The 26545-nt window shown below is 41.8% G+C and overlaps 1 protein-coding gene across 1 annotated transcript in view; it reads left to right on the top strand.

Annotated features, from left to right (window-relative positions):
* Positions 1 to 4116: 4116 nt before the first annotated feature.
* The window catches only part of PCNX2 (pecanex 2), a 151410-nt gene continuing 128981 nt past the window's right edge, over positions 4117 to 26545 (top strand). Inside the window, exons 1-6 of the mRNA XM_050972315.1 lie at positions 4117 to 4270; positions 10313 to 10518; positions 12969 to 13083; positions 15413 to 15449; positions 16308 to 17597; positions 26330 to 26477. Of these exons, the coding sequence (XP_050828272.1) occupies positions 4118 to 4270; positions 10313 to 10518; positions 12969 to 13083; positions 15413 to 15449; positions 16308 to 17597; positions 26330 to 26477 (1949 nt within the window). The 5' untranslated portion in view covers position 4117. The remainder of the gene's footprint in view (positions 4271 to 10312; positions 10519 to 12968; positions 13084 to 15412; positions 15450 to 16307; positions 17598 to 26329; positions 26478 to 26545) is intronic.

Genomic DNA, 26545 nt, shown 5'->3' with positions numbered 1-26545 from the left:
CTGTTCCAGTGTCCAGTCAGCCTCACCTCATATTCAGGTGGAATTTCCTGAGCGTCAGTTTCTTCCTGTTGCCTCTTGTCCTATTGCTCAGCCCCACTGAGGAGAGCCTGGCGCTTGGCACCCTCCCTTTAGATACTGATAGACATGGATGAGGTCCCTTGTCAGTCATCTCTGCTCGAGGCTGAGCAGGCCCAGCTCCCTCAGCTTGTGAGAGACGCTCCATGCCCTTAATTATCTTTGTTGCCCTCTGGACCTACTCCAACTCTCCCCTGCTCACCACCCTGTCCATGCAGGGGCTGAGAGAGTCCCAGCCCTGTGTGGTGAGATCACACAATCCTTTCAATTAAGAGGTTGCCTGAATATAGCAAATGCCGTGTATGTGCTATTTCTGGGTAAAGATTCTCCTGGTCTTAAGTGGAAAAATCGTATCGCTTTCTAAACTACAGCTGTCCTTTCCTTGGAAGTTGGAGGGAAGCATGTGGGCTGGGGACGCCCACCTGTCTCGCCAGCGTGGTGGGAAACAGTGGTTCAAAGTGGAAGGAAATGAGTTTTCATGCCAGGAGCCAATCACTGTGCTGTGGGACCTGTGGTTATGGATGTGGCTGCTGCCAGCAGAGGCCCTGAGGAGGACAGTAAAGGCTCAGGAAAGGTGTAAAACTGCACTGCTGGGCTGAATAACCTGGTGCAATGAACACAATGTTTTTGCACAAAAACCTGCATTCAGAGCACTGTACATCTCTACATAAACACAAAATTTGCAGCTGAATACCACAGAACTAAGGTTTGAACGTGATGATAGTAATTAAAAAAAAATAAAATTACAGTATTCAAAAATCAAAAATTCTTGTTTACCCCACTGTATTTATAGTTGTACACAACGCAAAAATACAATTACGCTAAAGTGACTTACTGAACCACATTAACCAAAAAGAAAGAATGCAGAACCAGCATGTCTATCAAGTCTTCTCCCATTTCCTTTAATATAACATTGCCTTGCAGCTATTCAGAGAGGTAATTACAAGCCTTTCCCTTATCTGCATATTTGCCTTATTATAAAAGCCATAAAGTATGTTGTAATACAAGCGTTCTGCCACACAAATTCCACCTTGTACTTTGTTATCTAAAAGAATCTGCAGGAACTAATTAAGTGTGGAATGTTTTGGGTCAGACAAGGTATTGGTTGGAGTACAGTGAAATGTTTAAATATTTATCTAGAGCTATTATTCCAGAATTTGCTTTCTGAAGTGCCACTATCCACTACCAATCACTGCAGTCAGGTTAGACTTTGTTCAGTATTTCTTCAGCACCCAGCGCTTCAGGATCTTGGCGTATAGTTGCTGTTCCTAGGAGTTCAAATAATGGAAATATTGTGACCCAAAACAGTGTAAAGTGTCCCTAACTTTCCTGACGGCACCATCTAGTGGAGTTACCGGTTAAAAGAACGGCGTACAGACGGCTCAGACCCTCTCCGGCATCTCTGTTGAGAAAAGAGATCCCTTTTTTCATCTTTGGCACTCCTGCAACTGCGTAGCCACAATACTGTGCATCTACGTTGTGTCCAGAACACATTTCCTGACCTGGAAATTACAGGAACGCTTCATAACTGCAAGTATCATTATGCCAAAAAAATACTTGGTGTCAGCATTACCCAAAGATGAGGCAGAGTTGAAAGATGTGAGCGATGGGTGGACAAGTGTCTTGGCTTAACCCCAGTCAGCAGCCAAGCCCCATGCAGGCACTCACTCCGCCACCAGCAGGATTGAGGAGAGAATCAGAAGAGTAAAAATGAGAAAACTTGTGGGTTGAGATAAGACAGTTTAATAGGGAAAGGAAAGCCATGCTCACAAGCAAAGCAAAACAAGGAATTAATTTACCACTTTCCATGGGCAGGCAGGTGTTCAGCCACCTCCAGATCAGGGCCCCATCACATGTAATAGTTACTTGGGAAGACAAGAAACTAAGATGCTATCACTCCAAATGTCCCCCTCTTCCTCCCCCACACTTTATATACTAAGCATGATGGTCTAATATATCCCTCTGGGCAGTTTCAGTTTACCTGTCCATACTCCCTCCCAGTTTTTCTTTTTTGTACAACCTCATTGTCAGGACAGGAGACACAAAAAAATTAAGACAAACATGACATAGCAACAACCAAAATATCACCGTGTTACTAACAGAATTCTCATAGGGAATCCAAAACACGGCACTGTAGCAGCTACCGAGAAGAAAATTGACTCTATCCCAGCCAAAACCAGGACAACGAGTTAGCCTAATATCAGTTGCAGTCTGGATTATCTAGGCCTGCCACATTTTAACCTACATGAGTTAGAGGTCTCAAAAAACAGAAGAGAGGAGGTTTTGAAGAAGCTTTCTATTTGCACCCGAGTTTACCCACCTTTCTGTTTTGGAGCTGTGCATGTAAACCAAATTATTTGCTATTCTGCCTGCCTGTGGGAAAATTACTTCAGTAGTTTCTGAAACAATATTTTTAGTTATCATACATCAAAAACATTATTCATAGCTGCATATTGCACTTGATTCAATTATTACAATTGGTTTAATAAACTTTGTCATCTTTGAAAAGAACCTGCAAAGGTTAAAAATGTTCACTCAACAAGGCAGAAGTTTGGGCAAGATGTGTTTACAGGAGTAGCCCATGAGGCACGGCCAGGACTGTGCCTCCTTTACACAGCTCACATAACTTAGCTGCTCACCGAGGTCACGCTGAAGAAGTACTCAAGCCCCAAGGCTGTAGATCCTTAGGCATCTAATGGTGGCAGTGCTGCTAAGGGAGACTATGCCATTCCTCCCCTGCTCCCAACCACTTGTTCACAGGGCTGTGAGCCCTCTCATCAGGCCAAAACTAGCATCCAGCATGGCCACATCACCTGCAACATCAGGAAGAAAGCTGAGGTATGTGGTTCATGAGCTCACAATTACTATAATAGCATCTGTGGTCTCTTAACTTTGTCAAAAAAAAAAAAAAATCCACACAAAGCACAGCAGAATGGCATGTTTGGTCTGTGAAACTATAGCCACGGTCAGGAACAATTGAAGTAGAGTAAATTTGGTGATTTGCAAGATGATCTATGTACCCATTACATACATGCATCCTTCACAAAATTGACTGTAATAAAGGAAAATACATGTGGAACAGTTCCTAGAAGGGGCTGGCGAGACACTTAAAATTTAATTTCGCTATTTTCTGATGGTCGGTGGTGAGCATCGTGTGAGGTCAGCCCTGGTGTTCACAACCCACTTTACACCCCTTCCTTTGGGGGCGTCCCATAAGAATACACCTGGTATCCTTATGTCTCATTCTTTACTGACTTTAGTTTCCCCTGCCCAAGGCTTCCACTCAGCTCCATCACCTTTTCAGCCCCCCTCTTCCCCACTTCGCCTATGCTTCCTCCAACCCGCCCCTACCTCCTCACTCCGCTAGTTTGAGGTCAGCTGCGTAAAACTCTTCAACGAAGGCAGACTGGGTTCTTCCCTAAACCCATTCTTGAAAGAATCCGATTTTTTTTTTTTTTTTTGATCAGTCTTCCCCCATCCCGCCCAAAACACATCTCAAGTCAACGCAGAACGGGCGACACTGAAGTTGGGCAGAGCTCGCAGATCGGAAACTCGTGATGTGTCGGGCAGGATCACTGAGAACCCGGCGGTGGGGGAGTGGCCGGCGAGGCGCGCAGCCCAGCTGGCGGCCGCCGAGGCTGCCCCTGTGCCGCGCTTTTTTTGCACCTGTGAGCGCACCTCGCGGTGCCCGGGGCGGAACGCGGCCGTGACGGACACCCCCGCGCCAGAACCGTCCCCCTTCCGCCGCGGCTCGGCCCGGCCCCGCTCCGCCCCGCGGCCTCCGAGCGCTGCCGCCGCTCCCGGCAGCCGGGCGCGGACCCCGGTGGGGCGGCGGCCCCGGCCCCGCGGCGGGGCAGAGCGAGCGCGGTGCCCGGCGGGGGGCGGCCCGTGACGGCGCCCTCCCGGCGGCGGCGGCGCCCGGGGTGGGGCGGGCGGGATGCTCGGCGTCGCGGGGCACCATGGGAGAATCCGCGGGCGCCCGGCATGGCGGCGGCGGCGGCGGGCGGCTGAGGGGCGGCGGTGGCGGCGGCGGGGGGCGGCCATGGTGTCGCCGGCGGCGCGGCTGGTGGGGCAGGGCGTGTGGGCGGCGCTGACCGGGGGCTGGTACCACGACCCGGAGCAGGGCGCCTTCACCAACAGCTGCCACCTCTATCTGTGGCTGTTCCTGCTGACGCTGCCCATGGCCCTGCACTTGGTGAGAGGGGCTGGCTGGGGGCGGGCGGGCGGTAGCGGGGCCGGGGTGGGAGCCGCGGGCCCCGGCCCGCAGGCGGCAGCGGCGAGGGCGTGTGCGCTCAGCCGGCTGTGAGCTGCCCTCCGGGGGCTTAAATATTGGGCGTTCTGGGCTTTCCTTGAGGGGTTTGTGTCTAAAGGTTAATGGGGTGAGTCTGCCGGCTGCGCTAGGCAGGGGCCGGACCCTTAGCCCTGCCGAAGGAGTTGGGTAGGGGTGCAGCGCTGGCCTCTGCAAGTGCTGAATGACCGTGGGGACGTTTGTTCAAAAATCTGTCTTAGAGACAGGTGTTTTGGTTTTGTTTTTTTAAAGTTTGATCTAGTCTTACCCGCTGAGAAGGGTAAATAAATGGAAAAATCCAGATGCCATGTAATTAATACGCCTTGCTGAATGTCACTGGTGAATCACATGGCTTTTTGTGACATGCAGCTCCCTTTGTGCTGAAATTTAAACTTTGCAAGTGAATAATGACTAGAGTTTGTTTGCTGGACTTTAGGATTTATTTTCCTGAAAAGCTTGAAACTTTTGCTCTTGTTTTTGTGTGCTTTCCTACTGTGTGAAAAAAGCTTAAAGTATGCTGGATCATCGAATCTATTTTGGTGTGTCCTTCAGTGATTATAGGGTAATATTGCTTCCGTTAGAAGCAGTTTCCATCCATTTGGTTCCTGGAGTGACTCAACTAAATTCTCAATTTCTAAATAGGTTTCTTCACCCTACATGGTCAGATATGGGCCTGATTATCAAAAGCAAAGAGCATTTATGAATCCCGCTGCAATCCCAGTGGAAAGCAAATCTTGTATTTTTAAGCATGAATTGGTATTGGCTTTTGTGGCATGGATTGCAGTGAATTCCTGTAAGAATGGCTCATGGAGTTAATGAACCAGAATAACAATGTGCTTCCTCCTGATTGATTGCATATTTCCTATGCAAACTAGCAAGTTGTAGGATTGTCTTGCATTGTAGGGCTTGCTGTCCAAGTCATAAGTGTGATTAAAAAGGAAAAAAAAAATTGAAGGCTAACTTTTTTTAGTTGAAAGAAGTATGTATCTGGAAGGATTCCTTGTGGGAAACTTCTGAACTGAAGAAGGTCTGGGGGTTGCACAAAAGAACACTGGACTGTAGGTCAGAGCTAAGCTAGAAGTAAAGGGGAGAAAATGTAACTTATCTAGTGAACTCTCTTGGGCATCATCTTTGCCTGTCTAAATAGACTTGCTTTTTCTGCGGACTGACTGACTTTCTGATGAATCATCTGCTTAAATGCAGGACTTGTGTTCTTGAGCTAACATATTGCTATGGGAATTCTTTGTCCTTGATAAGAATAAAGTGTTTATTATGATGGCTGCCTGACAGTAATTATGTTCTTACACATTTTCTTGTTTTCAAGTGGCTTGTTTCTAAGGCTTTGTAAACTTTATGCAAGACATCTATTCTTGCCACTTAGAAATTTGAACCTGCTTTTCAGAAAAAGGTTTTTTTCCTGCTTTATAAGAAATTTTGTTTATAATATTCAGTAATGTTTGGGGTGATATTTATGTTACATACATGACACCAATATTTTGGGTACAGCTGAAGCAGTCAGTGATGTTTCTTGAAATGGCAAAATGAAAACAGATCAGAGTACTACTTTTTAAATTTTTCGTTTGCTTGGGATAGTCTTTTGTTGAAGTCAGGAAGTCTCTGAAACAGTGTGATTTGAATCAAATGGCAAAACTCATCCATCTGTTTTTAGTTTTTTCACAGTGGCTCAGCAGAGGAGTGCTGACGGTAGCATTGAGAAGCTTAAAGTATCAAGTTGTTTCTGTTGTGTGGATTGAGAATTTCTTTCTCTAGCTTATTCAGCATAGCTTACTTTGGAACTAAGGATTCCTTTATTAGCTTTCCCCACCCCTGAAAATGCAGCTCTGTCTTTTCATTACTTTTTTTTTTATCATTTAAACATTAAAAATGTACATTGGCTATTTGGAGTATCATTGCTGTTCAAATCAACTTTCAAAATTATAATGAGATCTCTTCTAACTCTGCCATATCAACTTTCATAGTATATTAAGAATTAAAGTTATCTTATTCCACCCAACAGTTGAGGATCCCGAGGTGTTTTGCACATGAAAATAGTGATAACTCTTGAGTATTCAGCCCCCGGACTGAATTCAGCTCCAGTAAAATACCAGTGACCTAGGGATGCAACTTTGGGAAACACTTGTACTACTGTAGCTTATTTTATAAGCTGTAAGAGAGTGTGCAATGTGTTTGGGTGACTCCCCAAAACAACCTACTGAATGTTTCTCCTGCCTTTTGTTAGACAGGGAACCCTTGAACTTACAGGGTTGTTGCTTCTCATTCACTAGATCTTCAAAACATGCTGTGATAGAAGTACAACCTGGCAGTATAAGGGTGTGGGCACATAAATTACTCAGAGGTAAACTGATAAAACTAGCAGTGTGTCAGCTGCTTCCAGTCTCACTTGGCTGCCTTTTACCCCACTCTATCTCTCTGTAAAAGTTAAGGATGCATATATCTCCACAGCAGAAAGATAGGCTACCCTGTTACGTCCTGTATTTGTTGTGTGGGAGGACATACTTAGAACTCAATGTACACCCCTGGAAATTTATTTGCTACCTGCTTTCCCATATTTCATATTGCGTGATGGGCATCTCTTAGTATTTGATTCACCTTAATTAACAGATAAACATGGATCTTTGGCCCAGTGTCATGTCTCCCACGCATATCTCTGATGATAGTGGCTGACTGAACATTTGGTAGTGGTCCTTCATTTGTGCTCTGTAGCACACTGAGACAGTGAGGCCCAGGTGCAGCACTGCCTTGCTCTAGACGCCTCAGGGGCTCAAACAGTGGGTGGGATGCATCAGGGTCTAAGCACCCTTTATCATTCAGCCAGTTGACAAGGCGTGGTATTTTGTTCAAAGGTTACATACCTTTATGTGCATATCTCAGTCACCACCACCTTTGTGCTACTCAAATAAGGCCAGTAGACACGTGAAGGAGAAGGTGGCTGTTCTTCTGAGAGCAATCTCTGGGCTGGGCAGGCAGAAGCCCCAAGCAAAGGTGCTCCTTAGGTGGTGATGTCAACCCTGTTGCATTTGCAGCTGTAAGTTGGGCCACATTTGGGGCACACCAGCCTGCATTTCTGGCTGTGACCCCACGCTATTCTGGTGTAGGGTACAACAACAGAAGCTACTGGAGAACAAAAAGTACATTATGGTAGAGTTTTTAATGGGATGAAAGAATGAAGAAAACTAGGGCTACAGCTTCCATAGAAACCTGTGGGAAGTCATGAAGCCCACTTTCTAATGAATTTGTATTTGTGGATTTTTTTTTCATAGCTTCTAATAAGATGTCAACTCAATTGAAGCTTTTCCTGTCACTGGGGTGGCATCAAAAGGTCAGAGAACTGTGTGGGCTCCTCTCATTAATGGAGGAGGTGTGCTGCTGTGACCTTGCCCAGTGGGGTGTATTCTCTTAAAGTTTGCTGAATAACTTTTTAATTCTTTGGCTACCTTTCAACTGAGGGGAGGGAGGGCGATGATGGATATGCAGACACACGGTGTGATTATAAAACCTCATTTTCATAGAAAACTGGGCTAATTATAACTATAGTTCATCAAAAGTGACTCTATAATCTAATTCCTCAGTGGTCTGTAACTTAGTTCCTCCTTAGCATGGTTTTGATAGCTTTCACCTGTCTGATCCTGGGAACACCAGCTGCAGTCATATGACACTGGTACCTTATGCAAGAGGCCTGATTCAGAGAACGGAGGGTTTTCCATTATTATCTTTCTCCTAATTCCTCATGTGGATAGAGAGCAACCTGTTGGCTTGTAGTACTCAGCCTGCCCCAAGATTCAGAGTATTAAAGATGCACAAGATGCCATTGGTGTCTTGGTGTGGTGAGCACACTAAAAAACAATGTGTCTCGGACAGAATGGGCACAGAGATCATGGGCTGGCTCAGGGCACAGCTCTGGTAGGTCTGGTCACAAGGCAGGGATGAGCACATGCTGCACTCAGCATTTGCTAAAACTGGCCCTGTTTTCCACTCAAAAATCTAGGAGTTTCCTTTGAGTCTCTTTTGTGGTGTGCTCTCTGCACGCATAGGCTGCGCTACTGGAAATCTATTTTTGTTGTGTCCTCTTGACATTATTCATATAATATTTATTAAGCTTTGTGAATGTCACCTATAAAGCACTTCTTAGTGGGCCATTCTGAGTTATTTAGTAATGAGTGGTTGATCTGTGCCTTTTAGTGTATAGTTGAAGAGATTCCTTGGAAGGTGAACAAATCTCTCTTAAACAGTCATTACAGATAATTGGCTGCTGCTCTTTGTGAAACCAAGCAATTTCTTACTTGTTTTGTAAAAACATTAGTCATAAACCACAAATTCTATAACCTCAAGTTCTTCAACCTCATCTACTAAGCCTTATACCCTGAGAACATGACCTTCAAATGGATCCTCTCTCTGGCCTGAGTTCACTAAATAACTGAAGGGCGTGCTGGGAGTCAGTATTTACACAGTACCATGAAGTTCTCTTACCAGACTTAAGCCTCAACTTGTAGAAAGTCATGTCTGTCTTATTAGGGATCATTGGTAGTACGTATGTCCTAAATAGCTCCTCCACTATTGTGCAACAGATTCTTTGTATCTGAATCAGAATAGTCATTAAAAAGGATTCGCCTAAAAATTTTCACGTGTACATCTTGATGGTATGAAGTCCCCGTCAGCCAAAAGCAGCATCAGAATTGCATCCCACTTGCTTGTCACAACACAGAAATGATTCAACATAGTAATTTCAACATCAAGATAAATGTGGTGACTTGTTCTAAAGATGAAATAAGCATGCCTTGTTCCCTTCCCTTTATCTGTGTGGTCGGTGTGATTTATTTATGAACTTGAAAAAATCATTGATTTAGTCCCAAGTAAAGACCATTCTTTAAAATTACCTTCAGCAGGCTTTTAGCAAGTCCTGAGTATTTAAAACCTTTTTTGTTTTTGTGTGTTGCTTGGGGTTTTTTGTCATTGTTCTTGTGTGAGAATGTAGTAAATCTCTGTTTAAATAAAACCCTTGAAACTTTAAGAGAGATTAAATTCAGTGTGAGACTGCAGCTGTATAATGACAATACATAAACATGTTCTGTGACTATAGTGGTAAAGACTCTGGTACTTCAATTATAGCTGCAAGTGTCCATTGGTATGATTTGCCCTTTACTTTAAGGAAATATTTGTATATAAAAAAGTTGTTAGTCTGTCATGTCTGTGAAAGAACTTTACAGACTATAGTTGAACTGTAATTAATTTTAATGACTAAGAGCTGTGGTGCTCATCACAGATCATCAAACAGATCACAGACAGCTGCAAATTAACAATTATGTACTTTAGAAAAAGAATTCAAAGAGGTTGTGTCATAGCTTAACCCCAGCTGGCAGCTAAGCACCACATAGTCAATTGCTTGCTCCTTGAACATCAGCCGGGACAGGATGCCTCTCTAACTGTGTTTTTAGTCATTTGTTTTGACTAGTCCTGACTAATTATTTAAAATTCTTCAGTGGTTAAGGTATTTGGGAACATGTGGTGAGGCATTAGAAAATGGACATCAAACAGCAGTGTTCTGCTTTTGAGTCATAACTGATGTATAGAGTAAGATGACAGAATTTTTCTAAAGGTTTTGTGTTTGTAGATAACTCATGTTTCAATTTGTGTTTGCATTTTTATGTATTCATAGTTTAGGGAAGACTGCAGGTACATTTACATGGGACTGCAGTATTTTAAAAAGCTTCATAATATTTGTCAACGGTGAGATTTTGCTGATTTTGATAATAAATAATATCCGCAGCTAATAAAAAGAAGAATAGATCTTGTGAAATGGTTTGAAACTTGAAGAAACCCTTAAACCTTTTCTGGGAGCAGAACTCAATACATATATTGTATTTAAAGTTTTTAACAGCATTTTCTCAAAGCAAACTGTTATCATTGTGTCCTCATTATTTCTTCCTGTAGGCTTTTCCAGCAAATGGGGTGACAGTTTTTGTGTACTGCAGCTCGGTGACAGTTTTCTTCACGGTAATAAAGGTGATCAGCTACCGTTTACACCTTATGTTTGATAAAGGCGAAGTAATTCAACAAAAGCTCTCAAGAAAAAATGGAAGGCAATGTAAAGATACAGAGGTTCAAAAAGGAGAAGCGGTTGAATCCTCAAATTGTAGGTAAGGTTTTCCTTGTGTTGCTGGCACATTATGTAAACTCCGTGAGTTTGCACCATGGTCCTGCACAGCAGAAAAGTCTGTTGAAACCAAGAATACTCCTTACAGCTGTATGAAGAATGACACTTTCAAAAACTTGCTTAGTGCTTTTCAGCTGGGTAGCTGAAATGTTCTTGTGGTGCAGCAGGCAGAGCTGCACCTGCTTCAGAGGTTGGCAGCAGCTGGGCACCATGAAGGTGGTAGAGGAGATATGACCTGGAGGTACTAACAGATCCTAAAGAAAACGTGGCAGAAGTTTTCTGGGGAAGCCTTAAAATGCTTGCTTCTACCTGCAGGGAAGTGGCAAGGAAGTGGCAGGCACCTGTTGGTAAAGAAAATGCTTTAATATCATGGCTTTGGAAGACAAGACAACCTCTTGTTGCCTTTGTGCTCTCGGTAACTTCCCTCTCAGATCACACTGAGATACATAGGTTGCTTTTCCTCCTTATGTTTTATTGTGATAATTGTGATGTTTTTGTGGTCTTGTTCATGAGGGAAGCTAGTACTGTTTTTATTTCTTAGGGGCATTTGGTAGGCAGTTTTAGCTCCTCTGTTGAGGAGCCTATTATTAGTCTTTACTGCATATAATCAATAAGGCTACTTCTAGGCTGTGATGGGATTGAAGGTAAAAACATAGTGAGATGAAGACTAGTACTGATATTTTCCAGATTTGTGTACTGGTAGAATGTTCTGCTATACACTCTTCAGAATAAATAAATAAACCCTTCCTGCTGGTTTTTCAAGCTTGAGTCATACAGACAAATGAAGCTGGCAAGTGGCTTTCAGTGATAGCAAGTGTTGTGACAGATGTGAAAAATGCTGAAATAAGGTATGTCTAAAAGAGACAGAAGCATAGAAATGTCTAAAGCAAGCCTAAATTGATTAGCTTTGTTAAAACTACCAGCCAGGCTTCAACAGAGGGCTCTGTATAAGAGAACTTAAGGTGTTTTTTTGATGCATTTGCAGTTGCTACTGCTAGCTCTGTGCCAGCTAAGTAGTATCAAGATAGTTTGCGTTCCTCTGTGCTTCTGCTCTTCTGTGTGTTTTACACATGCACATCTGTGCTACACTCCTGGTAGTGATGTTGCTGGAAAAGTCAAGGTCTGCCTGCATTTGAGACTCTTGTGAGAAATGCCTCTGTGTGTCACTACCCATATGACATTTTTATTTTAGATGGGGTTATGCCTTTCAGACTATTTTGGCTGAGAAGTAAAGGTAGAATAAGTTAAAAGTTGCATGTTAAATCGTGTGACTGTTCCTCCCAGTTGATTTGTGTATGCACAACAATCCATTAATTAGTACTTGGTCAGAAAATAAAGATCTTAATATTATTTTGACTGGATGGATGACAGAATTTTTTAAACAGACCTTCATAGTTGGTGGATTGGTTGAGCAGTTTTTGAAGCCAGTTAACTAACCCCCCAGATAAATAATGTTATTGCTTATATACAACTTTAGAATTTTAAAAATAAATTTTTCATTAAAAAACCAACCCAATGAACAAATAGAAAAGCCCAACCTCATGTTTTTCAACATTTCATTGTGTTGTTTTTCTGGTTTTTTTTTTAATTTTTGGTGGTTTTTTTGTTCAACTGAATTTTAGTTGTGTTATATCTGAGAAAAAGAGTATTTGTAGGTTATTGATAGTAAACCTTGTCCAAAAATACCTGCTTATGCATCAGTTCCTCTATTAGCTTTTCCATGCATGCTTATTCCATAAGCATGCATGGAAAAGCTAATAGAACACATGTGTAAAAGGAATTTGTGGATAGTTTAGTGCATCCACAAAGGAACTGATCTATAAATTGCCTTAGAATACATGAAATTAGTAATGGCTGTATATTTACTTTGCCTAGATCAGAGCAAAAATTTTATTTTCTGGTCTAGTGATTATATTAGTACTCTCTGTGTTGTATTTCAAGTAGGTGTTTTATGGGAGCTTTCCAGATAAACAGGCAGTTGGATAAGGCTTGCATACTCCATGACTTACAAAGCAAAAATTGTGAAAGGAGCTGCTTTTGATTGTCATATGTCTAAGGAAAAGCCCCAAATTGCCTTTTGTGCCAAAAAATCTGTTTGTGTGTCTGGCAGGCTAATGGCATTATATATGCATAGGGAAGTTGAAGAGATGTCGTGCTGTTTCTCATAGTTCCAACCATAATTGTTTTACACTGAAGGGTTTTTACTCTTTAGGTTTTATCAAGTTGTCTTGGTGAGGAAGGAAGTGCAGAAAGGTGTTAGAGTATTTTTACAGCCCTGTTCTTTTATCATTGGAGGGGAAAGAAGTGCTGTTACTTCATTGTGCTGTGCTGCTTCTTCCCATTGTGTTCTTATTTGTGAGCTACTTCCCCGAGCTCGCTGTGATGCCCTGTGGTGAGAAGCATTGCTTTATCTTTTGTGTGCTTCCCCTTCAGCCATAACTCGGGGGATCCCGCCGTCGGTGAGACCAGCCCAAACGGCTCTACCCAGACAATTCCTGACAGTTCCAGAGTGCCAACCCAGCACTCACAGGACTCCCCTGGAGCCACGGTTAGTATGTGCACTCCTCCAGCAGCGTCCTTGCCTCCATCAGTCCACAGCTCTCCACACACGGTTTTGTGTTGCCAGGTGCTCATTGCTTGTAACACAGGCCTGCTCCAAGCAGGAAGGGTCATTCCCTTGAATGCATCTACTGGGATTGCCACTGCTGCCTGTCAGCCTCGTCCTAAAGGTTTGGCTTTGCAGAGCTAAAACTGTCATAAATAATGATGCACTTCTTAGGAGGGCTCTCTCTGGTCTACAGATAGCAAGTGGCCTTTGTAAATCTTGCCAAGAGCAGCTAGCTTTTTGGGGCTGCTTTGACAGGAGGGAGAGGCTAAGGCAGTCAGCATTATTTTGTTGCCTCTGAAGGGATCTGCTCTTGGAGCATTAATAATTTGGTTTTCTGTAACTAGACTTATGCTTATGAAATGAACCAAAAACATCTCTTCAGTATTTAAAGGAAGCATAAAAGCCATTTAAATCTAGGGGATGTCTAGAGGAGGTTAAAAGTACCTGTATGTGCACTCAGCACCAGGGGCTGTGCTTAATAAATCAAAGGTATATGAAGTCATGAAGGTGATGTATGTAAATGTTATTAAAAAAAAAAAAAAATAGGAAACAGTCGTGATAAGCTGAATAAATTTTAAAAAAATTAAGAAACAGAATAACACTGTCTGTGTAATCTTAAGCTACTCCCCTTGCCTACTGTAATAACATCTTTAATTATGTGATACCATGCTATTTTTTTCTACAGGACTCCTGCCTCAGTCAGTGCAGAGGATGGTTAGTGATTTCTGAATAAGTGGCTATTTGATACTTCATTTTGTCTTCATATTCCTCCACACCCACCCTTTATCCCTATTTACTACAAATTATTCAAATCCTGATCTGAATCAGAACTATTTCTTCATTTCCTGAAGTGTTTTTACCTTTTTGTAGCATCTGTGTGATTCAGAGACATTATTAGTTCTTTTTGTTGGGTTGTTGTTTTTTTTTTTTTAATGAGGTAAAATATTTTTCACCTTGTTTCTGTCCTAATCTCCAGTATTCTGGTATTTGTCCATTCTGCAAACCTATGCCTTCCTGGGATCTCATCCTAGTCTCCCGCTTCCAAACATGTAGGTTTAGTCTTGTCACAGCAAGTCTCCTGTTCTTACTGCCAGGCTACCACCATGAAATTTTAGAAAATAATAATAATTTCCTCTTGGTTTTGGTGCCTGTCAGTCAGAAAAGAGCCACAGTAATTTTTTCAATGTCTGGTTCCTAATTATGCACTTAGGCTGTTGAATTTAAACTGAAGTACTCCTCTGGGGTGTTGTGTTTAGCTTTGAGCTCCCCAGTTAGTTCCCATGCACATTGACCTGCTGGTGAGAATCCAGCAGAGACAAACAAGGTGATTGAGGAACGTGATGTTTGAGGACAGGCAGATGAGACGTTTCAGCCTTTGTAAGGCGAAACTCTTTTATAACCATACAAGTAGAGCTTACTGCTGTCTTCAGTTTTCTAATAGTAAGTTACGCAGCAGGTTGAGCACTCTCTTCTCCGAGGTGCCCAGTGGCAGGATAAGAAACAGTTGCAGCCACGGAAAGCTACAGTTTGATCAATTAATTACATTTAATGTCTTTTGTGCGGAGTTGTTTTGTTTTTTGGTGGTTCGTGTGTTGGGTTTTTTTTTTCCCCCCTGCAAAGTGAGTGGTCAAATACTGGAAGAGGTTTTCCAGAGAAGTTGTGAAATCTCCTTCTTTGGGGATTTTCAAAGCTCTGTTGGAGATGACCCTGAGCAACCTGCTCAAACTGTATCTCCTTTGAGTGTGTGTGTATGGCAGAGGGGATTTGGACTAAATGACCTGCAGTGATTTCTTGGAATATAAATGATTCTATATTAATTTAATGTCTCTGTCCTCTAGTTTTCCATTAAGAAATGGAAACCAATGCTAGAGGCCAAACTTTTCATTCTAGTGCTTTGGAAACACACAGCTGGATAAGTGGAACAGATGAACACATTTTATTCCTTACTGATTAAAAAAAGTGTGTTTGGATTAGGCACTGCAAAATTTTTTTAAAAAACATTTTGCTTTTCTTTCCCCTCCCCAAACATCACACACAATTTCAGTGATGCAATTTGGAGCATGACTGTTCTATAACCATCTTCCTCACCCACCCCTTGCATTTTGTACAAGGTACATGTTCTAATTTCAGTGATTTTAAGCAGCTTACCAGTGCTGTAATTGACCTTTGATTAGATAGCTATTGATAGCTTCATTGTTAGATTTTTTTTTCCCCAACAGAATTTAATAAATGACCATGTTAATCTTGTGTGTTTCTTTTCATTTTTTAGGACCTGCCAACACGGGAAACTATTGAAGATCTTAGAGGTATTTTAAAGGCTTTATAAATCCCCATAGCTGTTATTTAATCATTGCTTGGCACAAAAAGTAATGGCACAGAGGACCCCATGACAGGTTCTGTTGTGCCTCCTGTGTTAGGGTCTGAGTTGAAGAGCCAGAACTAAATTTCAAGGGTATTCTAAAAGACTAAGCTTTCTCAACTGTCAGCCAAGCTGTTTGGGACACAACACTTTGAGGGGTGTTCTAATAGCTCTCCCCATCTTGATATAGGGAGGTGAAAGAGCCTTGCCTCACATTCTTTGGAAACTCTGAGCTCTTTAAAGCATTAAACTAGGAAGTTAGCACTTGGCTTGCATCCTTGAACATGTGGCTGTAAACTTCTGTGATTGTCAACCTTTAGCTCTGTGTTGTATATGCCAGCACACCTTACTTTGCCTACACTTCCATCTCACTTGAGATGTCTTAGTATTTTAAATTTTGTTTCGTTTCTGTTAAGGTGATCACCATATCCTGTGTGACCATTTAGGAATTGCAGAAAGTGATGCAGCAAACCTGCAGCATTGGCTTATTTTTTCTTTCACCTCCCCCTAAGCGGGGATAGTTCTGTAAAACATTTTGATTTTGAAACTAGCTGTTTATTCAGCTATTTTGAGTATTTGGACATGCTGCTATGCTTGTCCTGACTTGAATGGAGTCTGTCTTGCTTTTGTAGTACTTCATATGTAGCTACCAAAAAAAGGCCTTGTTGCTTTAGAACTGTTTTAATCAGCTGCATAATCTGTGCTTCCTTTGCTCTGCTCTGGATCAGGTTTTATTGGTTAAAGATCATACTTTAATAATGCTTAGTGTTCATGTGAGACTTAATGCCCAAATGTTTTTTTTTAGGTGTTATGGTACTAGAAGATCAGGCTACACCACCAGTTTCATCTACCTCACCCTGTATCAAAGCAGATATATTACCTGTTTCTACCACCTCTGGTTCAGGTGCCACCACATCAGCAATAGCAACAAAACCAGCTGCTATGGAACCATTTCCTGGTGATGGAATAAAGGAAAAAGGATTAAATGGACAGCCTTGTGGGCACCATGGATCCCAAGATATTCTTGTGGACAGAGACGTAGCTAAAAACTTCTCCAATATTTCTTCATCACAAGGTGATATTTTAAGGACTGGAGTTTCTTCAGAGCCATGGGACAGTGAAAATTCAGTTATTTCAGACCATTTAAGTTATCCTAAAAGCTACAAAAGAGAGAAATTGCCAGATGGATCACCACAGACAGGCTTTACCAAGAACTGCCCACAGTGCAGTGCTGTTGCAACCAAAGAGCATGAGCAGATGGAAAGCTCTTGCGATGCTGGTAATAGCCATGAGGCCCTTGATTGCTCAGACAGTGAGACTGCTGTTGCAGTTGTGGACAATTCTCTTCCTGCAGACCAGCTGTGTGAGCCCATTAAAATTGTCATCACAATGAGTACTACACCTAACACCACCCTTAGTGACCTACCAGGCTCTGTCCGCTTACAGGCCCTGGAAAGTGAGAGAACAAGCTCAGCCCTTGACTCTGGTGTAGTTAGAGCAGGATGGTCAAGTCAGCAAACTAATGAACAGCTCAGAATCCCTGTTATCACATTTGACCTGTCTGATGACAGTAAAACTAAGCCTTGCTCAGAAGTTACTGAAAGTGACAGAACTCCAGAAATGTTGAGGGCAGAGCTGTCATCCAACCAATGCTCTGGCTATGAATCTGGTGATGCAGTAAAGGAACTCAGCAACCCAGCAAATACACCTCTAGAAACTAACACTTGTTCAGATCCAAATCAGGAAAATGCTTTGGAAAATGTCCAGACTGTGGATTTAAGTTCTAAGGAAGACTTGCATAACCTAGACCCGCAGTCCTGCAGAACTGCTCATGAAAAGAGGCACATGCGCGTGTTGAGTGTAGACAGTGGGACAGATGTGCTTTTAAGTAAGAATTTCGTGGAGGTATCTGACAAAGAAAAGACCTTACCGACCTCTAAATCAGATCTAGAAGCTAAAGAAGGTCAGATGCCCAATGAATCTAACTTTCTAGAATTTGTCTCCCTCTTGGAATCCATTAATACCTCAAAGATGAAGACATCTAATCAATCCACTGTCAAAATGGAGACAACAAAGGAAAATGGGCTTGTTGGAGGTATTATACATGGATTACAATTCTTTTGGAATAAAGATGTTGTGAAGAGTTTGATTGTTTAGAGCAGCTTAGCTGGATATCTGCAGTAAGGCAGATTCCCAGAGGAAGACTGGTTTTGCTAATAGGGCCAGGGTAGGACTGGACTTGGTGGGACAAAATGAAAGTGTGTGATAGTGTCAGCTGCAGTTTTAAAATATTTTTATTTTCTTGAAGAAAACTGGTTTTCTTCCTCTAGGAAACTAGTGATAAGCTTAGTAGGTATCCATTATTTATTTATTCTGTACTAAAATAGTGTGCCTGGATTGTTGGAATACCAGAAGTATGCAAAAATGTGTATAGCTATAGCATTACTCCTGTCCTTGCACATCTTACCAGGTGCATGTTGAGGAGTTGTCTGTGTGCCTCTAAGTATAAAAGCTGGAATGGTCACTGGAGATGGTTCAACTTTCAGCTAACACGTGTGTGCACACATACATATATTTCTAAATTTCCTGCATGGTTGTGGCTTGGCTTATAATTAAAAAAAAAAAAAAAAAAAGTAAGAGTTCTTAGTAGGGAACAGTTCTGATTTTCAGTCACTTATAGTTAAAATATTTCCATTTTAAGGATGAAAATTTGATGGCAGTTTTTAGTGAAAGCCCCCAGTGTTTTAATGAAAAATAGTATATTCCCATGCAGTTTTCCATTTAATGAAGAGCACATTTGTTTAAAACACAATCAGTCTGCTAATTTTAAGACCTATATGCAGTACAATTTATAGCTCTAGTACAGAAATTTCTGGTTTTAAACAGCACTGTCATTGCTGTAACTGGACTCTGTGACCCTTTTCTGTTGGGATGGACTGTTGTTTGAAGTGTCTCTAGCAGCCCTCCAGCAAAATTAGTAGGGCCATGTAATGAGGATGTGAAATACAGTGCAGTGAAGGCAGATGCAATCTTGGTGTACTTCCCCAAGTGATCAGTGCAATTGGTTTAGAAGATCTGAGTCAAAGTGAAATAAAGCAACCTGTATCTTCCCCTTCTCCGAAATGTTTGGTTTACCTTAGATCCTATAATAAGCTCTTTTAAGAAAGCCTAAGAGGATGCTGTCTCAATACTTAGTTTGCATGGAATGTAAGAAACTTCATGGTACCCTAGAAGAACAGCTTGGCACTGCTTTTTGTCTGCTCCCTCCTGTTCTACTAGCTCGCTCCTGGAAGAACCTTCCATTACATCTAAAATGCCCAACTGACTTAACAGGTTTTTAAAAACTATTGTGAAATGTGTGCTTTTATCTTGTTAAAACAATAAGATTTATCTTCTCAGTGTGTTATTTTCTTTTAGATTCCGTTTACCTTTCACTCTGTCTCTCTCTAAGTCTGTCCTATCCAATGTATTACACCCCCATCTCATTCCATCTTTCACCTGGGTCCATTTTTTCTAGTTCTGTGCCTTTCCTTCCTCAGTCATCCCTTCCCATTTTAGGCACTCCTGTCCTGTGCCACCTCCTTATTTGTCTTCATATTGGTATGCCCTCTTCTTTCCTTCTGTTCTTACTAATCCACACTGTTGCTGGTTTAGGCTTTCCCACTCTATTGAGCCCACCTGAAGCTGTTTCTTCCCCACAGCTTGCATTCACTTCTGCACTTACCCTCCTCTCTGTTCCTTCTGATGAATTCTGAGGAATTGAGAGAAGGGTAAGTGCAGGAGTAGTGAATTTTGCTTTTCCTAGACCTGCCGCCTCTCTTCTGGTGTATCTTACCCATCTCTCCCGCCTTCTCAGGCTCTTTATTCTTCACTGCAGTTTCTGTCCTTTTCTATCAAGTTTATCAGCCTGCCCTGCTGGCTCCAGTCTGTGCTCTGGTTGCCCAAGACAAGTGCTGAGCAAGCCCTGCTTGTCACCTGAGCCTGCTGAGCCCTGCTGGATTCCCGGGGTGCAGAGTCACCTGCCTGCACAACAGCACACAGCAATGTGAGGGGTGCAGCAAGCAGATTGGGATTTTTTTTTTCTCTGTTCCTCAGCCATAAAAAGGAGTGTTTACCCAATAATTGTACTTCTGAGTGATGTGACTTAGCTTGTAAAGAGAATTTTAGAGGTAAATTTTAATGAAAGTTTAAAAAGAGAAAGTGCAGCTAATTTAGAAAGGCCTTTCAGACAAGTACCCTCAGATAATATGAACAGGCAAGGTTGCTGCGTGAAAGAAAGTAATGGATGGTCAGAATAAGTCAGATTCAGATTCCACAGTAAAAACAAAACCCAAAACTTATAAATGTGTGTGTAGTTATTGTGCTTCAGATCTGGTGAACAAGATTCTTATACAAGAGAATGAGGGAACAGAAGAATTCTGCTCTTCCCTCATATCAAGCTCTCATTTAGTGACTTCAACTTAATCTCAAAGAATCACAAAATGATTTTATTTGGAAGAAACCTTAAGCATCATCTAGTTCCAAACCCCTGCCATGGACAGGGACACCTTTCATTGGGCCAGGATGCTCTAAGCCCCATCCAACCTTAGCTATGAACGCTTCTAGGAATGGGACATCCACAGCTGGTCTGGGCAACCTGTTTTGGTGCCTCACCACCCTCACAGTAAAAAATTTCTTCCTAATATCTATTCTAAATCTTCATATTTCTATTTTCTGAAATCTGTACTTCCATGAGATAGTGAAGTTGAGCTGCATACCTGTGTAATTAAGTGTCTCTGCAGTGTGGGCTCAGCAAGTGTCATCCAGAAACAGAAGAGGGATTGGAAAGGGGGTGCCCTGCATGAGCAGGGATGGCAGCTGTGGATTCTGCCCCTTGAATTGGTGCTGTGGGAAAAAGGAGATTCAGTCTGAACTCCATGAGGTTGGGAGAGGTAGTTCAAAGGCAGTTATTTTTAAGGGCAAGTAGGCTTTGTTTTCCAGCCTAGTCAGAACGTGCTGTTTGTTAAAATAAATTACTGTCATTACTGGGAGCTTCCCTTTTGCAAGACTGAATTTTAGGAATGAGAAAACCTTTAATTTGTTTACAGCCTTGCAATTGCAAATATGCTTTAATAATATAGTATCTTGGAACAGATCTGAATAAACATTATTCCCACATTAGAGTGGTTGTTAAGAAGAGTGTATGTGTGTGGGAATACAGAGTCGAGCTGTGCACCAGTTGTTTTGAGGGAGGAGGTTGGTTCTGTTTGGTTTTTGTTCTTTTAATCTTGCACACTGTCTAATTGGCAAAAGTTAGCAATAGATGTCTGGTCCAAATGAGCATGAAATGCACTCCAGAAAGATTTTTATTAGGCAATGTGAAAAACTTGGCAAATTCCTGGAAAGCTGGATATTCAGAGCTGTGCTAAAGAAAGCTGATATAATTTGTGGAAGGTGGTGAAATGTGCCCATCAGAACTGTCTGGCAAGTGAGTGAATGTCATGGATGGGTCTTTGTTATGGGTGGTCCCTCACAGAACTTGGGTGTTCTGTGGAAATAGAAGAGTTACCATCCTGACCACATAAGCCTTTGCTAGCAGACAGCTTGGTAAAATGCAGTATGAGAAAATGAAAGCCTTTCTTTACACTTCTAAGGGTGCCAGATTTAACCTGTTTAAGTACAGGATATAAAAGCTCTAAGAGCTGTTCTATAGCCACTCCACCTCTTCTAGATTGTGAGAAAACACCACTGACACTGTTGCTAAAACTGACTTTCAGATCAGAGTCCTTTCAGTTTTGAATCACACTTATACCACCCACATGATGAAAGTGTGTTGTAGGGCAACTGCATATTTTTTTCAGTCTTTGAGAGATGTAAGAAAATCTGGGTTTATTGGCTGCTTTGGGTCCCTCTGACCTGTCTTGAACCAAGTAAGAGCAGTTGTGCATCAGACTTCTGCAGGGCAAAACCTCCTGTAGGTCGCCTTTGGCACAGCTGGTTTGTAATCTAGGACAGACAGTATTCTCTCCCAGGGAGAAAAGCCTGCCATGGGAGTGGTGGGGACTGGTGCAGGAAAAAACTAAACCAGGGCTGCATGGCCCGAATTTAGATGTTTTGCAGGCTCTTTTTAGAAAAGGTACTCATCATTCTGGGCAGTGCACAAACCACAACCTTGAGTGAGTTGTTCTGGATCCCAAGCAATTACCTTTCTCCTATAAAAAACTAAAACATACTCCTGTGGGTATTTTTAATTTTTAGACTTCTTTTTTTTTTTCTTCCCTTGTGTGTGGGAAAGAGGACTGTCACATGCCATGTAGTCAGGGGGAAGAGGGATCTTGTGCATTGAGTCACTGGTGCAGTTGACAGTAGTAGTGGGAAGTGACAGTAGGTGATTTTGTTGGCAGGTGGGTGGCACCTAGGAAATAAAGCCCTGCCTGGTGCTAGCTCATCTCTTGGAACAGCTGTGTATCACCCCTGACTCTTGTGCCAGAGAGGGGCCACATGGCATGTGGTGCACCTCTTTGGATGTGGAGGAACTGGTGTGCAGAACTCTGAATCTGATCCTCAATGTGTAAGGCTTGACAGGCTAAAATTTTAAAATTCGGTCTTTAAGTTGAAGAGGTAGTAACATGTATGATGCCAGTCTGACATCTGCAAAAAAAATGAGGTTGTTTCAGAGGTCTGTGTTCTGATATAATTGGTAGGTATTGTGATTAGGCTATTAATTCCTAGCTCTGCTGCTGACACATGAGATTGCTTCAAGCAAGTCACTTCCTGTAGCAGGTAGAATGCCTATTGCTAGTTTTTCCTGTTGCTTCGGGATTAATGTGGCAATCCTCATTAATGGATAATGCCATGTGCTGCTTCAGTGTCCATGCTGAACTCTTGTAGCAATTATTGGGCAGTGTGGTATTCCCTGGGCACTCCCGTTGTTTGGTGGATGACCAGCTTAAATTATGTCATTTTTTCTTTTATGTATTTGTTGCATAATAGGCAAATTTGGATTGAGAAGAAAGTGCATAAGCTAGATGTTTCTGCTAAAGCAGTTGATGAAGAAAGGATGAGGGATGTTCTTAGGATTTATAATCCACTTATATGAATGGCACAGTTCACAGCTTGTAGAACTTGAGTTTCGTGTTGGTACTAGCAAAAGCATAGAGTGATTTGAAATAATTTCTTTGTGGCTGAACAGGCAGCAAATATATTTTAAAGTGAAAATTTCTCTTTCAGAGCATAATGTTGTTGAAGAAAGTGGATTCTGTAGCAAAACAATTAATGAACAGAAGAGAGACAGGCTTAATTAGCTTAATTTTGCTTGCCCATGTTTCAAACCAGATGGTGTTTGAAATTATGACAGCAGTGGCATTTTGTTCTACAGGAGTCATCTATGAAGGTTGGGATAGGGATATGTTAGTAGAAGATGAGGAAGAAGGTTTGGAAGACTCCAGTAGGGGGCCACAAATAGTATAAATGTTTTGGAGTAAAGTTACAGAGTAATAAAATTTAATTCAATTACCTAATAATAAGGCCCCTTTAAGGTTGAGATACACTGATAGTTGGTTGTCATGATTATTGTAACACAGAATTAAAGAATGGTTTAGGTTGGAAGAGACCTTAATAAATATAATCTAGTTCCAACACCCCCTCACCCCTCTCCTTGGGCCAGGATGCCTTTCACTAGACCAGGTTGCTCAGAGCCCCGTCCAACCTGGCCTTGAACACTTCCAGGAATGAGGCATCTGTAACTTCTCAGGGCAAGCTGTACCAGTTCCTCACCACCCTCAAAGTGAAGAATTCCTTTCAAATATCCAATCTAAACCAGCCTTCTTCCAGCTGAAAGACGTTCCTCCTTGTTCTATCATTACACATTCTTGTAAAAAGTCCCTCTTCAGATTTCTTGTTGTCTCTCTCTGGGTACTGAAAGGCTGCAATTAGGTCTGCCTGGAGCTTTCTCTAGGCTGAAATCTCGGCCAACTCTCCCACCCTTTCCTTGCAGGAGAGAGGTTCTATCCCTCTGACCATCTCCATGGCCCTCCTCTGGACTCACTGTATTAACATATGTACAAAGGCTGTTTCATTTCAGCTGTAAAATTGTTCACAGCCTCCTCCTAGAGTAGAACAAGGGTTTGTCTATAAAGATGATCTGGGATACTTAAAATCTGTTCTACAAGTGAAAAACTTGCATGGCAAAAGTAAGTATGGTACTGTAACCGCTTTTAAATTAGGGGTCCATTTGTCAGCACTGGGATGGCATACTTGCAAGTAATGTTGATAGGCTGATAAAAGTTGTTAGGGCAGAAAAAAGTTTACTAAAAGTATCTTATGTATGGGACCTGTAAGAATTTTTCCTTTTCATAAGTATTTTACCACGGTAACTTAAGCTTGTGTCTTGTGTTATGTCAAAATATGAAAATGGTGTACAGACCAAAACCTGGCTGTTTTTGCAGGACTCTTCTGAATCACCCCGCCCCAAGACTGATTTGGCCATGAGTCCTGATAGCTACACCTCTCATGTCTGAGTCATGTGGCATATAATTTCCAGATAAATTATGTGGTTATTGCAGAGCCTAGGTCTGATCTTGATACTACTGTGAGCCCAGCTGTGCATGTGCTGGAGACGTGTGGAGCAGTGGATAAGGGTAAATAGCACAGGGAAAAGTGCAAGTACACTGCCATATTGTCCTCTGTAGTCTGCTCTTGCACTTGGGAAAGGTTTTTCCTGGTGTTTGAGCTTTGCCAGCACAATTTCTGTGCAGGGAGCATTTGGTGACGTAGAGCTGATTGCGTACTCTGGCAGGGCACTCCTCGTCTAGACACCTCTATCTTCATTTAAATACTGAAGGTGTAAGTCACCTGGAGAAGAAGAGTCATCATCTTGAAAACCAGTCACAAAGCCATCATGGACCACTTTTGCAGTGCTGGAAGTACTCATCACCATAGTGCTGTCTGATTGGCATATAAAGCCTGTAAGAAGCAGTATGTTTAGGTTTTTGCTATTATGACTCTTTACCACAGCAGGAAAAAGAAGTCTGCAAGGCTTGTGGTTTGGAATGGAAAAGAGAGAAGTGTATTCTGAAACCACTAGATAATCAGATTTTAAAAGATCTTTTTAATTGTTCCAGCCCTAAAGCTGGTTTGGGGCACTATGGGACCAATTAGGTTATTTAAACCACAGTTTCTGATCTCTATCAATTATTCTTACGGCTTGAACAACCCAAGCCTTTAGGAAGGTCATTTTGATTAGGTATCTGTGGCTCCATCACCGCCCACAGGTATGGTTACATCATTAAGGGGGTGCTTCAGTAATGACACAGTTTCTGCTTAAACTGGAGTTTAAGTCTTTAACTAGGAGAGGAAAAATTTGTCTCTTCCCCTAACTGCTTTTTTTTTTCTTTCTTTTTTTTTTTTTCTTCCCCCAAGATAGAATAAAATAGACCTGGAAGACCTATTGAATTTTGCCTCCACGCACAACAAAGAATTTCCCTACACCAAACTTGTGTTTGTTTCATTGTATTTATAGTATTTATAGTACAGGCTTTAGGGCGTGAGGGGGCTTTGCCCTGTGAATTGAAACTGTTGTAGGGATGTTTTAGCTCATGAAGGTAGGTTTGTTTATAGAAATAATGTGTTGGTAGGTCAGCTGATACAGTTCAAGGAAAACAAGACAGATGATCTGAAAGGTCTGCATATGCAAAAGCTTTTTTCAGTTTTATCAGCTGACCTTATAAAAGGAAAAACATCTCTTTATAAGTCTTCATTATCTTTAATCCTTAGACCAACTTAGATATGACACCACTGTTTCTTTACTGGTGATTCTTACAGGTTAGGATGGTAATTATATTGATGAGAAATATGGCTTAAGATACGGAATTTTCGGTGGGGTGAAATTTCAGTCTTTTTCGCCTTGATCTGAGATGTTTTAACAGCAGGTATTGCAAGAAATCTGGGTAAATAAGTTTCAGTACACTTTGCTTGGTGCAAAAAGCTACAGGATTTACTGAGGCATCTCCTACAAGCACCATTTTTCTCCATTTAAAGCATTTAATTGCTCAACTGCACAGGGTGCTGATGAAATCACTGTCTTAGTTGCACTTCAAAACCCTAACAGGTTATTGTTTTGATTTATAAACAAAGCACAGTTGAAAAATGTTTCACTCTTCACCATGAATATGTTGTACACGTATACATATATGAAAAAAATTACATGCATGTGTAGAGAGGCAATATAAATATAATTGGTACTCAAAGTAGTAGAAATTGGACAAATACTTTATGTGTATTTTTAAATCTATAGTTCTGTATTTTCCAAGCATAGGATAGTCTGCTGTGAAATTGTTTTGCCAGTTTGTTCTTTGTCCTGCACCAGGTGTGTGGCCAGTGGGGAAGAGAGATTAGGCAGCTGCTTTCCTGTCCAAGAGCTCTATTGCCTTTGAAGAGGCTGCTTTCCCTTCTGTAAAAGGGGAACGGACCAGCGCTTCTGCTCTTCCACTGCCAGCATACAGTTTGGGAAACAATTACAGCCCCCAGGGAAGCAGCCTCTTCCCATTCCAGATTAGGAACAGATTGCTTTCCTCTGAAACAATAGGAGAAGCAAAGCAGAAATTCTCTCTTGTTTGTCCTCTACTTCACACAGTTTGTTCTCGAAACAGCTCATTCATAAGGGTGAGAGTACCTCCTCATTCAGATTTGTGGTTGTATTGTTTTAAGTAATGGTAGTGCTTTCAAAAAAACCAGAAAATACTACAGTGTTTTAGATTTTCACTTTTGGATGCTCTTGTTCAGCAGTTAAACAAAACTCTTGAAAGTCGTCTGTGGAGAGTGGCTCCACTTCACTGCCCTGTTTTCCAGATAGCCAGATGACGGAGAGAAAAGAAGAAATGGTGGGAACAGAAAAGCACTGTGAGCAACTTCCTAAACAGGAAAGATCAGATGTACAAAGCCAAGATCGTGCTAGTACTAGTCCGGTGCTACCAGAGTCTGCCAAATTTGCAGCACTGTAAGGCCAGTTTACTTTACAATTTTGTACTTCAAAGATATGATGTAAGCTGTTTTGTTTCACTGAGT

The sequence above is a fragment of the Serinus canaria genome, chromosome 3 (genome assembly GCF_022539315.1).
Source record: "Serinus canaria isolate serCan28SL12 chromosome 3, serCan2020, whole genome shotgun sequence".
Classification (NCBI taxonomy): domain Eukaryota; kingdom Metazoa; phylum Chordata; class Aves; order Passeriformes; family Fringillidae; genus Serinus; species Serinus canaria.
Note: the sequence above shows the minus strand (reverse complement) of the source record. Positions and strands in the feature narration are given on the sequence as shown.